This window comes from Sinocyclocheilus anshuiensis, unplaced genomic scaffold, assembly GCF_001515605.1.
Source record: "Sinocyclocheilus anshuiensis isolate Anshui unplaced genomic scaffold, SAMN03320099.WGS_v1.1 scaffold1903, whole genome shotgun sequence".
NCBI classification, from domain to species: domain Eukaryota; kingdom Metazoa; phylum Chordata; class Actinopteri; order Cypriniformes; family Cyprinidae; genus Sinocyclocheilus; species Sinocyclocheilus anshuiensis.
The window spans coordinates 106813-123521 of NW_015552681.1; the positions used below are offsets into that span (position 1 = coordinate 106813).

General features: G+C 36.9%; 1 protein-coding gene across 1 annotated transcript in view; it reads left to right on the forward strand.

Annotated features, from left to right (window-relative positions):
* Nucleotides 1-16709, forward strand: part of LOC107667595 (A disintegrin and metalloproteinase with thrombospondin motifs 2-like) — a 79293-nt gene that overhangs the window by 37766 nt on the left and 24818 nt on the right. Inside the window, exons 4-5 of the mRNA XM_016459306.1 lie at nucleotides 10982-11184; nucleotides 15440-15523. Of these exons, the coding sequence (XP_016314792.1) occupies nucleotides 10982-11184; nucleotides 15440-15523 (287 nt within the window). The remainder of the gene's footprint in view (nucleotides 1-10981; nucleotides 11185-15439; nucleotides 15524-16709) is intronic.

A 16709-nucleotide genomic window follows, 5' to 3' on the forward strand; every position in this document is an offset into this window, starting at 1 on the left:
GATTTTAGCAAATGGCTGCAATATAACAAAGAGTGAAAAATTTAAGGGGGCCTGAATACTTTCCGTACCCACTGTATATGACTTCAGACACTGTTGCAGCGCTCTTTCTAGAAAGCTCTCATTCTGTTCACTTACACAATCATAAAATGACTTCTTGTTAATGTAACCTGAGAAAGAGGGCTAGCCTTCACAATACTGAATCATCAATATACTCTGTGCTTTCTCTTCAAACATTGCTTTTGGCATTTTGTTCACTGACCTATCAGAATAATACAGGTGAAGCCAGAGTTTCTCTCCTCGGTGGATCGTTTGTCATTTGAGGATGGCTGTTTTTCCAAAGGAGGACATGCTAATTAATAAGCATGTTTAAATCCAAATTGCAAATTTAATTTAATACCAATCTAATACCAATACGGCGCTGACAATTATATTCATTATTTAATTTTCACCAATACAAAGCTGATATTAAAATTATATATTTTGACTAAATACATTTTAAAATAAAGCATCACAGTTACAACATTTACTCTGTAAATTACAGTAAATAGCATTACATTTAAATACAATTTTATTTTATATACAGTATAGTAACATAACTAATATGTAATATTTTATCTGTAATTATGTTATTATAATATCTTTTCCATCCCTCATTATTGTGTGAAAGTGCAGAATATGTGGATGGAAATCCATGTATTGAAAGCTAAATGTTTCCTAACAAATATAATTGGACATGACCTTACATATGAAGGTGGGAAAATCTGAGCCTGATTTTGTTTCCTGGTTTGTCACTGCATTTGAGAAGAGTGTCGTTTCTGCACTTTTGTCAGTTTCTCTTCACCTCAGTCGCCCTGACATTTCAGCCCACACATATCACACCGCAGCATACCAAATGTGCCATAATGCCTCCAGCTAGCCATCGGAGATCATATAGGTTTGCACGTGTGGCTATATGTGTGTTCATGGCTGTAGAAAATGTGGGACTGCTTGTGTTTTTCATTTAACGTTTTTCCCATCCCTGAAACAACAACATTCTGGTTGTTCCATTGACTAATAGCTGTTGGCCTGATCTTACATTAAGGAGCAGCGTTCAGCTTCCTCCTGTGCTGCAAATATTTCCATTTGTGCTGGGCCACCTTTGCAGCAGTGTAAGAAAAGACAGTGTCTTAAAGGGGTCATATGATGCGATTTCAAGTTTTCCTTTCTCTTTGGAGTGTTACAAGTTGACTGTGCATAGATAAGATCCCTGAAGTTGCAAAGACTAAAGTCTCAAAACCAAAGAGATATTCTTTATCAAAGTTAAGACTCTGCCACGCCCCCCTAAAACGCCTCGTTCTAACACGCCCCCACATATCTACGTCACTATGTGGAAATATTTGCATAATGCCGCCCAAATGTTCACGCAAAGAAAGAAGGTGTGGTTTCAGTAACCGCAGAATAATGATCTTTAAAAAAGCATCATATAACCCCTTTAAGAAGGAGGCCTGCGGAATTTTGTCTGGAGAGCTAATGAAGACTGATCTTTCCGTGCCTAGGAATTCTGGCTCTGTGAGATGAGCTAACTCTACAATGCTGTGTTAACTGATGATGCCTAGGTGAAAAGACATTAACTAACAGATTACAGGGTTCACTTGGCTCTTGTTTTAAGATTGATGGCCAAGGTAAAGATGTGATTAAGAGCTTAAGATTGTAATGTATCTACACCTTAAGAGAAGAGGATGCAAAATGAACACATAATTCCATATATAATTGACCGTTGCATTAAAGGGGTCATATGATGTTGCTAAAAAGAACATTATTTGGTGTATTTGGTGTAATGAAATGTGTTTATGCGGGACATGGCGGCAGCAACAATACTACAGCGAGAATAAAAGTTACGCCTTTTTTCTTTGTGTGAACCTTTGGGTGAACATCTGGGCGGCGTTATGCAAATCTTCCCACATCGTGACATAGACATGTGGGGGCGTGTTAGAACGAGCCGTTTTAGGTAGGCGTGGTTGACTCTTAACTTTTATAAAGTATATCTCTTTGGATTTGAGACTTTAGTCTTTGCAACTTTACAGATCTTCTTTATGCACCAAGAGCTTGTAACACTTCAAAGAGAAAGGAAAAATTGAAATCGCATCATATGACCCCTTTAATACAAAGAAAATAACATCAAGCGTAGCGTTAGTTATGGCAGGTCACGTCAGTCAAGCTTGCATCAACTGACTCTCAGCTGATCCGCTTCTACCTATAGAGATACGACAGCATCCAGATATATGGTCCATCAGTATTATCAGCAGGTTTCACGTCAGCTCAATAGCTAATTAAATGGTGAATTCGGCAGGCAAACCCCCATCATCTCACTAGGAATTGTGCAATCGGGAATTAAGCGAGAGAAATTTGTTCCCTTCATGGACTTCACCTCAGATTCATTCAAGTTTGTGAACTTGAACATGTGAATTCACCGCATTAATCATAAGCTGCCGATTTGGAAGTGACTGAGTTTGTATTGCTGCTCGCATTGCTGCATAATTGACATGGACTCCATGAGTTATACTAATGTGACTGACTCAAGAACAAGTTCAGATGGGATCTGCATTCCCCGCATGAAGAAGGATGTCAAGAGATCAAGCATCCACGTCACAGCTGGATATGTTCACTCTCCATTCATCTCTGAATGTCTCCACAAAGCTAAGCTAAGTTCCCTTTACTATCCATGTTTTACCACCCTGTAGCCCAAGGCTGGTCACCCACTGAAGTTAAGCAGGGTTGAGCCTGGTCAGTACTGTCAGGGTCCTAATGCCCCAGTATAGTGATGGGGACACTATACTATAAAAATCACCATCCTTTGGATGCGACGTTAAACCAAGGTCGTGATTCTCTGTGGTCATTAAAAATCCCATGGCACTTCTCGTAAAGAATAGGGGTGTATCCCCAGTGTCCTGGCCAAATTCCCCCTACTGGCCCTTGTCAATCATGGCCTCCTAATAATCCCCATCCACTTGATTGGCTCTATGACTCTCTCTCCTCTCCACCTGTAGCTGGTGTGTGGTGAGCGCACTGGCACCATTGTACTGTAGCTGCTGTCGCATCATCCAGGTGGATGCTGCACACAGGTGGTGGTTGAGGAGAGACCCCCTCATATGATTGTAAAGTGCTTTGGGTGTACAGCAATGCATAATAATGCGCTATATAAATGCTTCATTCATTCATGTTGCTTAGGCTTATTAGTCATTTTCAGTAAAATGCTTGTGCTAGGCTTATGCGATCATATTGGCAATGTGCGTTATTATCTGTTGTCATTGGCAACATGCTTGTTGCTGCAACATGCTGTGCATTAATGTATCAAATCTGGTCTCCTTCATTTATAGTAGTATACAGCACAGATTCTGGTAGCTTTGCTGTGATAGAGAGGAAATAACGATCATGGTGCGGGCAGAATCATTTCTGCTGTGGCGCAGCTCCGAGGAGAAAATGGTAAGCGGGCGTTGTTCGGTGAGGTCGGTTCAGTGCTGATTCTGTTCGAGTATCGGACACGATTGTTCTATCTAGTTGTATTGGAAACATGCTTGTTCCAGAGCTATCTGGTTGTTATTGAAACATGAAATTTACATGAAACAAATTCCAAAAAAGTCCATTCCAAATTGTATGCTAATTGTCAATCATCTTTGATGATAGTGGTCCTGACAGAAATCAAGCATAGCATTAGTTCTGGCAGGTCACGTTAGTCAAGCTTGCATCAGCTGACGCTCAGCTGATCCGCATCAACCTATGGGAATACGACACCTAAGTATTCGTATATAAGGTCCCGCAGTAGTATCAGCAGTTTTCGCATTGCTCAATAGCTAATTACCCTCCTCCATAACCAACTTGGAAGTGACTGAGTTTGTATTGCTGCTCGCATTGCTGCATAATTGACATGGACTCCATGAGTTATACTAATGTGACTGACTCAAGAACAAGTTCAGATGGGATCTGCATTCCCCGCATGAAGAAGGATGTCAAGAGATCAAGCATCCACGTCACAGCTGGATATGTTCACTCTCCATTCATCTCTGAATGTCTCCACAAAGCTAAGCTAAGTTCCCTTTACTATCCATGTTTTACCACCCTGTAGCCCAAGGCTGGTCACCCACTGAAGTTAAGCAGGGTTGAGCCTGGTCAGTACTGTCAGGGTCCTAATGCCCCAGTATAGTGATGGGGACACTATACTATAAAAATCACCATCCTTTGGATGCGACGTTAAACCAAGGTCGTGATTCTCTGTGGTCATTAAAAATCCCATGGCACTTCTCGTAAAGAGTAGGGGTGTAACCCCCGTGTCCTGGCCAAATTGCCCCCCTGGCCTCCTAATAATCCCCTACAACTTGATTGTCTCTATGACTCTCTCTCCTCTCCACCTATAGCTGGTGTGTGGTGTGCGCACTGGCGCCGTTGTCCTGTGGCTGCCGTCGCATCATCCAGGTGGATGCTGCACACAGGTGGTGGTTGAGGAGAGACCCCCTCATATGATTGTAAAGTGCTTTGGGTGTACAGCAATGCATAATAATGCGCTATATAAATGCTTCATTCATTCATGTTGCTTAGGCTTATTAGTCATTTTCAGTAAAATGCTTGTGCTAGGCTTATGCGATCATATTGGCAATGTGCGTTATTATCTGTTGTCATTGGCAACATGCTTGTTGCTGCAACATGCTGTGCATTAATGTATCAAATCTGGTCTCCTTCATTTATAGTAGTATACAGCACAGATTCTGGTAGCTTTGCTGTGATAGAGAGGAAATAACGATCATGGTGCGGGCAGAATCATTTCTGCTGTGGCGCAGCTCCGAGGAGAAAATGGTAAGCGGGCGTTGTTCGGTGAGGTCGGTTCAGTGCTGATTCTGTTCGAGTATCGGACACGATTGTTCTATCTAGTTGTATTGGAAACATGCTTGTTCCAGAGCTATCTGGTTGTTATTGAAACATGAAATTTACATGAACCAAATTCCAAAAAAGTCCATTCCAAACTGTATGCTAATTGTCAATCATCTTTGATGATAGTGGTCCTGACAGAAATCAAGCATAGCATTAGTTCTGGCAGGTCACGTCAGTCATGCTCTGCATCAGCTGACTATCATCTGATCCACGTCTACCTATAGGGATACGACTATGGGACATATGTGATATGACTATCACAGCATCCATATATAAGGTCCTTCAGTATTATCAGCAGCTTTCACATTGGCTCATTAGCTAATTACCCTCCTCCATCCCCAGCTCCTCCTCTCGTCAGTCAGGATTTGGCCTTCTGATTCTACTTTGAATCAGACTAATTTCTAAAATGTGTACATTAAATTATTGAACATTAATAATATCTGCTATACATTTATGTTGGTTCTGTTCTGTTTACCCTAGGGGGGTTATCGCTGCTCTGATTGACAATTAGCATACAGTTTGGATTGGCAGTATGATTCTGTTCTGGGCAATAACTCCCTGCGCATCAATGCAGCCTAGCATGGATAAGACCAACTAAGAGTGGTCCTGACAGAAATGCAGATATACTGGGACACGGTTTGTAGGAAGAGGAAATTTTTACTTACTGTCACCATGTATAGGTTTAGTGCAACTGAAGTGATTTGTGTTGCTAAAATTCATGGGATCTGATATAATTTTAAAAATCATAATTCAAATTGGAATACGTCATAAGGGGGTGTTTAGAGATTCACAGAAAATTAATTATAAATAAATGAATAAATATGAATGAATGAATGAATGAATAAATAAATAAATAAATAACCATATTTGACATTATTACTGTTTTATTCTGATTGGAAATAAATATATTTTTTATGATAGATTTAGTCTTGCGTTTCTCTTCAGAAACATTATAAAGAAAGTAAATCTTTTCCAAATTATGTTTCACGTTTATTATATTATTTGTTTTCACAGTATAAATTGGTCTTTATACATGAAAATATATAGCTGCCAGCTGCCTTTATGTTTTAGAGGGTCCCTCACAAGGACAATAGGTCCTATTTGTAATTCATGACTAGTTAACTCTGACCCAACACACTGACTAGTGGCAGAACTAATGGTCTGTGGAACTCCTGCATTAATGTTTCTGTGTGTATGAGTGTGTTTGTGCGTGGGCTCATATTCCTTTGTGCTGAGTCATGCCTTCATTGAGGATACTCTTGGTTGTCTACGCAGATGGACCTTCATTCATCCTGCAAGCAACATAGATTTTCAATAAGTGAAGTTGTAATAGAGGAACAAGATGTTGCATTCATAGCCAACCGAAATTTGTGCTACATTCATAACCATGTCTTTATTTTATCCATGTAAAACATGTTTCAGATTTAACATCAATTTGACATTGTGCTTGTATTTATTGAAATCAGTGTAGCTTGGAGTTTAAGGAACTTTTCTGTTTGTTTTACATTTCAAGATTTGTATCTTACGGTTTCATTTACTTTGACTTAGCACATCTCAATTTTTTCGGACTATTTTTCCATTCACATCTGCCAGCATTGATTTAAAAGCCAAGCTGTATATTTATTTTGCATGGAAATTAGTTTTGTTTTGCAGTGTGTTTTGCGATAATCATGTCTAATTTGATTGAAAATTTACTTTACCATCAGGAATTTGAAAAAGAAACAGTGTCTCTAAAGTGCATTTATTCAAAAAAAAAAAAAAGAAAAAAACGTCAAAAGAGTCAGGCCAAGCTTCCACTGCCATATTCAAAGAGGATTTCTCCAGTTGTTAACAGATCCAGATGACTTTGATTTCATTTTCAAAGCAAAGGTTCTACTTGAAAGCTTCTAAAAGATTCGGTTTTCATTTTATCCTTGCAGTTTTTCATGATGCTCCCGTTTCCTGAATACAAATAAGCCTTGTGAGCCTGATATGTCAGAACTGACAAGCCCAGCACTCATTGTGATTAGAAGAATTATGATAATCGGCAACAGTTATTGACTGCTCGGCCTTCATCAATATTCTATAAATCAGCATCGTTCCTTGCAGAACGGCATTGGAAACCCCAGCTACAGTTGAAATGGCTGTGACTTCAGGTCAGGGGATTACTAGCAGCAAACGTGGTCTCTCAGAATGGCAACCAGAACACAAGATGCTTGTTTGTAGCTTTCTATTTATAGTCAATAGAAAAAAGAAAAAGAAAAAAACCCCCGTGGCACAAGGCTGTTACCCTTGAAATACGATGACTGTGGAATTCAGTTGGGTGTCAGCTGACATTGCGATACTCGTTTGACTGTAACAATGAGAGTATAGTAGTGTAGTAGTGCTACTTTACTGTCACTTCATGGTTTTACCTTAATCTACACAAGCTACATACAAAAAAATGGCGTATTATATTTTAGTTACATATAAGGGCCAATATGTTTTTATATATAAAATACATTTAAAAAAAAATGTCAATAATTTATAAATTAAGCATCATTAATCCATATTTTTTCTAGTGCAAACACACATTTCAAACATACATTTCAATTATGGTGACAGTATTAAATGTGAACAGGTAAATTTATATTAAATAGAATACAAAAATACCTAAGATACAGTCGAGTAGAAATTTTGCCTATAGTTACTGTAATCTGTGAATCAGTGTTGTGAATCTGTTCATTTAGATGAACCGTCTAAACAAGAATCACACAATTAAAACTGAAACAATAGTACAAACTAAAACTTTAAGTGACATAATACAGTAGAATTTGATTCCTTTTTTTTTTTTTTTTTTTTTTGCAAAAGATTCAAACATTTACATGTTTTTTGACAGTACCAGGAGATTCAATTATGTAATTCGCAATAAAGACGTTTGGATGAATCTCAATTAGGGTGACAATATCAAGCTTGAACAGGTAAATTTATATGAAATATAACAAAAACATCTAATATACAGTCGAGTAGAATTTTAGCCTACTAGAATCTGTGAATCAGAGTTGTGAGTCTGTACTTTTAAAATAGATGAACCATCTAACAACCCTATTCACTAGAAATAATCTATTTACCATATACATCCATTACTATAAAAACTTTAAGTGACTGAATATAGTATAAAATACCATATATTTTAATTTTTTTTTTTTTTTTTTAATATTCAAACATATACAAGTTTTTTTTGTCAGTGTCGGGAGAATCAGTTATCTGGAATCTGTAAATCAGTTTTGTGAATCTGTTAATTTATAAACCATCTAAATAAACTTATTCACTAGAAATAATCAGAATTTGCAACAATATGAGAAAGTGTACCATTTAGGATGAACCAGTTTACTAGAATGAATCAGACTTCCAACACTGTATATGAAAGTAAGGACGTTTAGGTGAGTGTGTTTGTTTATTGCCTCAAATAAGCATATCATTTGATAAAGCTCCTTACTTGCAAAGGTAAACACTATGAAAATGAGGAAAATAGCTGAACTACTGTTACAATGCTGGAAAATATAATTGATTAACAACACTGTTTGTAGCTACAGTACGTGCTCCTCACAGGCAGTGCTGATTCTCCTTTAAAAATAAATTTCATTCTAAGCCAATACGTAACCTTTTCCATGACTCTGGCCTTTTGTGTTGATGTCCTGGTAATTGCCTCTATCCTTGGTTCCAGCACTGGACGCACATTCACAGGTCACCCTGACATGCTAGTCCTTGTTTTTAGAAGTCTAGTTTGACTCCATGCAGAAAACTCCAATATGAGTGACACGGACCAGCTTTGGTTTTCCACTAGTTTATTTCTAGTGAAATGTGCTTCTAAATACACAGTGTGATGAATGGAAAGCGCAAAATAGATATAAATTTCACAAACAAAGCCCATGACCCACTTTCATGTAAATTTGTCAGGTTTAAGCTAATAAACATTGTAAGATGATTGCATATCTTGCTCTAAATTTTAGTTTTTATACAATTTATCTAGGATTTCATACATTTATTTGTTCTGCTGATTTTCTTTTGCTAGCTTTTGCAGCATTTACACTAATAAATGATTGTTGATGTTTTGGCAGTAAACATTACTGATTTTTATGGTGTATTTGTTTGACTTCCCGTTTGGTTTATTTATCAGGGTGTCTGTGCTTGTTTAGAAATTAGCTAGACATTTATCAAATTCTATTTTATTTTTAAACATAAACAAGAAGTTTATGAGAATATGTACACTGCTTTGCCTCTTCCAAAACTAGGAACATTCGTCAAGATCCCTCGATTCGGAACCATATTAATAGACTGTATTTACATATGTTACCCTACAAGTGTTATACTTGGGAAATAAAATCTAAAAGAAACTGAAGAAGAGCATTTGTTTGAATTACTCTTTACACAAACAGTGTACACAGGCTAATTAGACTGCACATTAACAATTCTGTTGGTATTGATCTGAAAATCCAGAATTGCTGAGCCTGAAAAAGAAAAAAAAAAGTAAGTTTCTTGTATCTATTTAATTTGTTTTCACCCAAAAGGTTGGATATTTTTATGGGTTAACACAACACAAAAATGTTGGATCACTGTAGAAGTTGGGCTGGTAGCATAATGGTTAGAAATCAAGGCTGCTTTTCTCATTTATTTTCTCTTTAGGCATTAAAAAGTTCTTGAATAAAACTAACCAGCTTCCAGATGAATCACAACAGTGAAACGTTTGATTTGAAGAGAAAAACGATTTCGAAATTGGAAAAAAAGACACAGGTTCAACACTGTGTACGTGATTTTTTTATAAGGCACTGAACTACTCATCCCAAGATGGACTGTGAATGGCGCAACTAAATCTGATACAACAGTACAATGTCAAACTTTAAATGATTGAATATAGTATAAAATACCATATATTTGAAGTTGTTTGCAAAATATTCAAGTATATGCAAGTTGTGTGAGAGTATCAGGAAAATCAATTGTCATTCACAATGCTTGATAGGAGTGGGTGGTCACTTGTGAGCTCTTTTGCTGGGATTCTGGTTTCCAAAGTAACAGCGACTTCTCTGATTGGTGAATCGCCCTTCAGGATTATCTTATTACTTCTGAATAAATTAAGAAATTAAATCAGAACATTAAATGGCATTCATAATTTGTAATCATAATCACCTTGTATCATGTATCACCTTGGGAAGAAACATCAAACTTCTCTCAAAACACACAGACTGAAGTCAGCAAGCACATAGAAGGGACTTATAAATGTTTTGGACACAATACCAAGTAACAAGTATTTTGTAAATACCATGGTACATAAATATGATAATTGTGCTTTTTAGTAAGGAGAGTCAAAGGCAAGGGTAACACTTTAGAATAGGGATCACTTATTCACTATTAACTACAACTTTTCCCTCAATAAATTCCTAATTTGCTGCTTATTAATAGTTAGTAAGTTAGTTGTTAAGTTTAGGTATTGGGTAGGATTAGGGATGTAGAATAAGGTCATGTAGATTAAGGCATTAATATGTGCTTAATTAGTACTAATAAATGGCTAATATTCTAGTAATATGCATGCTAACAAGCAACTAGTTGAAAGACCCTAAAATAAAGTGTTACCAAGGCAAGATATCACTGAATTGGTACAGTAATATTTTTGTGCCTGTCATCCGTTTTAGTTCTCTCTCACTTCACGCTGTCCCTTGCTCGAGCAGTTTTGGCACAAACAGAGCCTGAGAGACATGCCTCAGCGGTGCCCAGTCTGAACATGAAAGCTTTTGGAGTTGAGAGAGTGTTTGGGCCGTGTATTAGGTGACGTTTTCATTTAAAGGATTTGCCACTGATGATTCAAACGCGAGTTTTGGGCAGTAGAGTAGCACATGTTGTTTGTCATTTCTCCGATCACAAATGCAGACAGAGTTTTATGTTTACGCGGCGCGATGCAATGCAATGCAACGCAATGCGTAAAAAGACAGTATAAGACAAGTCATTATAATCAGTAATTATGTCCCCACTGGATGCAACAAATGCCTCGTAAATAATGTTCTTTTTAGCAGCATCATATGACCCCTTTAAATGATATTTAATCATTTGTGCACATGTTTTGCAGGTTCCCCTCTGGGTTTTCAGGCTGGATTGGAGTATTTACCCCACCATGTTAAGAAGAAAATAAAGAGCAACTCGCGAACTCGCAGAGAGACGTATGAAGATGAGATCTTTAACATCGAGGTTCTGTTGGGTGTGGACTGCTCTGTGGTGATGTTTCATGGCAGAGAGCACATCCAGAAGTACCTCCTGACCCTCATGAACATTGTAAGTTTTCCAAACCCCATCAGAAAGACTCTAAGCTTGAGGTGGTAGCTAATGGTTATGGTACTGAAATGACCTTCATGGCCTATTATCATATGCAACGCACAAATCGTCTGTTTGTTCCATACTCTTAAAAAAATGCAGGTTCTTTATTAGCTTCTATGGTTCCATGCAGAACCTTTATCCATGGAACCTTTGCATTGCACAAAAGGTTCTGCAAAAAGGTTATTTGGGTTATTATAATGTTCTTCACACTACACTCGGTTTTTGTAGCAATGCAATAGAAGAACCATTCTGGGCTCTCCAAAGAACCTTACAGTGAGCAGTTCTTAAAAGAACCATTTTATTTAACTTTTCATTTTAATAATCTGAATAAACAACTCCATTTTAAAGAACCTTTTGTGCAATGGAAAGATTACATGGATATTAAAAGTATTTCATGGAACAATCAATGCCATGCCAATTAAGAATCCTTATTTTTCAGAGTGTATGAAAGAAAAACTTTTAAGAAGGTTTCACAGAAACATTTTTTGGGAACCCAAAATGGTTCTTATATTTCATTGCTGCTAAACCCTCCTTTTGTAACCTTTATTTTTAAGATTGTTGGAAAGTGTCTACTCTAAGTTACTTTGTATAAAAGATGTAAGCTAAATGGAGGGAACCCAAAATGGTTCTTATATTTCATTGCTGCTAAACCCTCCTTTTGTAACCTTTATTTTTAAGATTGTTGGGAAAGTGTCTACTCTAAGTTACTTTGTATAAAAGATGTAAGCTAAATGGCATTTGCTAAATTATGCGTTAGCTAAATGACCAGTAATTTCGCCTCAGGAACTTATTGGTTCTCCGTCTAATATAAACAAATCATCATTTGTCCAAAATATCTCCATCAATTTTCAGACAGCGCTATGGTTATTCAAAATCATGATTTTATCAGACATTTACATGAATGACTTCAAACTCAAACAGAGAAATTAGCATTACTTGTGTATGTTAGGGCTTGACACTTGATGTTGATCCAAACCTCCATCCATCTCCCTGACAACTACTCTGAGTCAAGAAATTACATCCACATCCCTGACAACGTTTCCTACCTGAAAGATTGATGTACTTGAGATCCTCAACAAGACCAGACTCGCAATGAACTTGCTGTCGAACCTGCACAACAAAACATTTTATGCCTTTCCCTCTGTTTTTCTTTTTCATTTTTGACAAATTTTTGCCAGAAATTTCACAAAAAAACAGACCCTAAAGGCCCATTCACACCAAGGACGATAACTATAAAGATAACGATAAAGATATAGTTCTACAACTATAACGATAAATGCACAGAGAAACTATATCATTGGAATCACTTTCAGAACGATTTTTTCCAGCTGATGAACCATACAAACATTGACAGCCAATCAGAATTGCAAAGATTTTGTAACTTAGGTTCCTCCATCCTCGTAATTCCCTCATTCACCGTTCACTTTTGTCTGCACGGCGGTCCTGTTGCTAAGCAGCAGACAAGCTCCGATGGAAGGACCTTGCTGCATTATTAATTTAGTCCTAATGATTTTCTGGCACTTTGGCCTCTTACAAGTCAATTAGCTACCTGCCAGCTACAAGCAGAGATCTAGACTAATAAAATACTGACAGGGTCCTGGAGAGGGCCAGAGACAGCCAGTGCTAATGAGAGACTCGCTGCTAAGGTGATTAGTACGGTGTGTGTGTTTGTGTGTGGGGGAGAGGAGAGAATAAAAACGAGAGAGTATGTGCTGATAATAGTCATTTATGTGCCGGGTTACAGAGCTGTTATTACTGAGTGCCTGAGTAGATACATGGTTTCAGGTGGGAACCGGGTTGCCTGGCACTGTTTCTCAGAGACGAATATTTCAACTGTTTTCATGCTTAGCAACAATGATAATGAATTGTTACTTTAACAACAGGGAGACATCTATTTGTTCTATCATTATAAATATGTTATAATAATTATTTTGAATATAATATCAAATGAAATATTGAATATAATATAAAAATACATTAACATTACATTAAATTACATTAATACATATGTAATACATACATGCATTTTTTTATACTGAAATATCAAAAGGTTTTGAAAAACAGATATTTTCCATATTGCCATATGTGAATACATATACTCATAATTAGTATTCCTGTTAAAGTTAAATCAGAGATTAAATGCACACACACACATACACGCTTATCTAAAGTTTAGTTGATAATGCTTTATTTTACGGTCCAATTCTCACTGTTAACTAGTTGCTTATTAGCATGCACATTACCAGCATATTTGCTGTTTATTAGTACTTCACTTTTCTGTGAAGCTGCTTTGCAACGATTTGTAATGTGAAAAGTGCCATACCAATAAATGTGAATTGAATTGAACTTATAAAGCATATATTAATGCCTTATTCTGCATGACCATATTCTAGATCCCTTAATCCTGAACTTAAAAATTACCTTACTAACTATTAATAAGCAGCAAATTAGGAGTTTATAAAGGCAAAAGTTGTAGTTAACAGTTAGTTAATAATGAGAATTGGTCCCTAAACTAAAGTGTGACCGTTTAGTTTTATTGACAAAAGAAGTGGTATGATGAGGAATAGGCATCTAATTGTATCTTTATGCATTCTGGTGAGGGTTTGAGTGTTTTAGTGGAAACTATAGGTAGAATTTCTCTCTTTTGCTGAGTATATCTGCTTTCCATAATCAGACTCAGATTTTTAAACAGCCTCTAGTTGAGCTGTCATCCATCTGTCACTGTGTACAGTGGGTATGAAAAAGAATCCCCCCCCCCTTAAAATAATCACATTTTGTTGCTTTGCAGCCTGAAATGAAGAAGGACACCGTTTTTGTTTTATTCAGCTACTGTGTTACTCAGTGCAATTAAAGTCTGTAATTAAAGCAAAAGGTGGTTCAACAAAATACTGACACAAGGGGGTGATCCTTTTTCCAAATCAGTGATTCTGTTTTTTTTTTGTTTTTTTCTGACATGTTGGTGTTATATCTGTCACTAAATACAGCTGGATAAAACAAAAAACTGTGTCCTTCATTTCAGGCTGCAAAGCAACTAAATGGTGGTGAAAAAAGGGGGGTGATTATTTTCTATACACTGTATGAGCATATGTGTGTGTGTGTGTGTGTGTGTGTGTGTGTGTGTGGTATAGTGCTTCTTTTCTTTGAGTGGATGAGTGGAGAGAAGTCAGGTGTAAGCATGATAAAATAATTTGTCTTCTTTAGGACCTAGTGCTGAAATTGAACTGTATAATTTACATTCACTAGTGATATGAAATATGTGTGTCCTTTTATGAAGGGATGCAGAGATACACGGCATTCATACATCTGGCTTACTTTTTCCCTATCATTTATCATTTTTAATAAACCAATTAGTCAAAATTGCATAATCGATCAACGTCGATCAACGATCACCATGCATTTATTTTATTTTATTTTAATTTTTTGCACATTTTATGACTTTTTTTTTATTAATGTATTAATTTACTCTGTTTCTGTAGCCAATGTGATTGCTTGCTTAACATTTAAATAGTTTGGTTCAGTGTTCGCTGTAAGCTGATCCTGCAGTGTGCTAGAGTGTGCTAGAGAAACCCTCCACCTCCCCCAGCTCCACCTGCCTAGATTTTCTAGGGAATTTATGTATGCCTATTCACACAACAACATCATATCTTACATGCTCACAGCAGCGTGTCTATGTATCTGTTGGCAGTAGCAAGTCCATACTTGCTCTGCAGGAGCATTAGCGTGTGTAACAGATCTAGTCAGCCATAGTCTTGTGTAGCCAGACCTTTAAACTGACAGATATTTACCTATAAATATATATATATATATATATTTAATTTAATATATATTTTTTAAAATCTGAATGTATAATAGACATAACGCTTCCGCAAATATATAAATACCTGAAAACATGTCCGGGCACCAGTAAATGATCACTCAGGCTTCAGGGTTGACCTTTAAATCCTTCTCAAGGTGACTGTAAGGGTAAGTGCTGGGTGTTTTTTTTTTTAGCTCACAGGCAGTAAACTCTGCTTTTTCCTGTTAAACTCTGTAACTTCTCAAATCGCCTCTGGCACCGTGACAGTTTTTCCCGCCTACATAATTTTCATAGCCGTGTTATTGCCCAGACAAATTACACATCCATTTGTCACATCCAGGCTCTCTGTAGTAAGGCTATGTTTGTGTTACCTTTCTGCTTGTTTATCCTTTGTTTTTCTTATGAATTGTTCCATAGGTGAATGAGATTTATCAGGACAGCTCTCTGGGTGCCCATATTAATGTTGTCCTGATTAGAATCATGATGCTCTGCTCCTCCAAGGTAAGACAGCATCAGCCAGTTTCCTTCTGAAACTTTGTTGGATGACTGCAGTTGTATCAACAGCATTTCAAAGTATGAAAATATCTTAACTATGAAAAATATGTAGTGTACCTGACACCAGTATTGAAGTATATTCTGTTATTGCAATCCAATGAAAAGTTTCACCACTGTAGCCGAGGAAGTTTCAAAGTTGGGTTTTTTTATTTATTTTGTAGTGGATGCATTAACAATGACCTGAATGCCTAAGAAACTTAAAATTAGAAAACTGAGTGCACTCTTTACAAAATAAATAAATAAATAAACAGCATACTGAAATTGAAGAAGTTTAATTACTGACTACAAAGTGGTACAAAGTGCTCCCAAAGTCCTGTCCAGCAGGTTTAAGTTTCTTTATTCTTTGGGCCACTTTTAATTTTTACTGATTAAAAAAATTATAATAAAATAAATAAAAAAGTTAAAACTCTGAAAGCTCAAGTAAAACTCTACAATCAAACTGTAGAAAATTACAGAAGATTTCTCTTGAAAACACATGGGCAAAATGATACAGTACCTCAGAAATTGGTTAGAAATGTATAAATTAAAAGTAAAAATTATTATAACATTAATAGATTTGGCTTAAAGGGATAGTTCACCCAAAAATGAAAATTTGATGTTTATCTGCTTACCCCCAGGGCATCCAAGATGTAGGTGACTTTGTTTCTTCAGTAGAACACAAACGAAGATTTTTAACTCAAACCGTTGCAGTCTGTCAGTCTTATAATGGAAGTGAATGGGAATCACGGCTCTAAGAGTAAAAAAAAACATACACAAACAAAACCTAATTAAACCCTGCAGCTCGTGACGATACATTGATGTGTAAAGACACGAAACGGTCAGTCTGTGCAAGAAACTGAACAATATTTATATCGTTTTTTACCTCTGATGCACTGCAATGTCTGAACTGTCCTGAGCGCGTCCTCGACAGCCGGCGCGTGACGCGTCTTCTTGCTTTACGGCAGATCGCAGACTTATAAGTGCATTACCGCCACCTTACAGTCTATGGTCACGCGCCAGCTGTCGAGTACACACTCAGGACAGTTCAGACATTGCAGTGCATTAGAGTGCATTGCAGTGCATTAACTGACAGTCACCACTGATAAGCTACCACTAAATATTGTAGAAACTTAATTTGCTGTAAAGTTGCTTT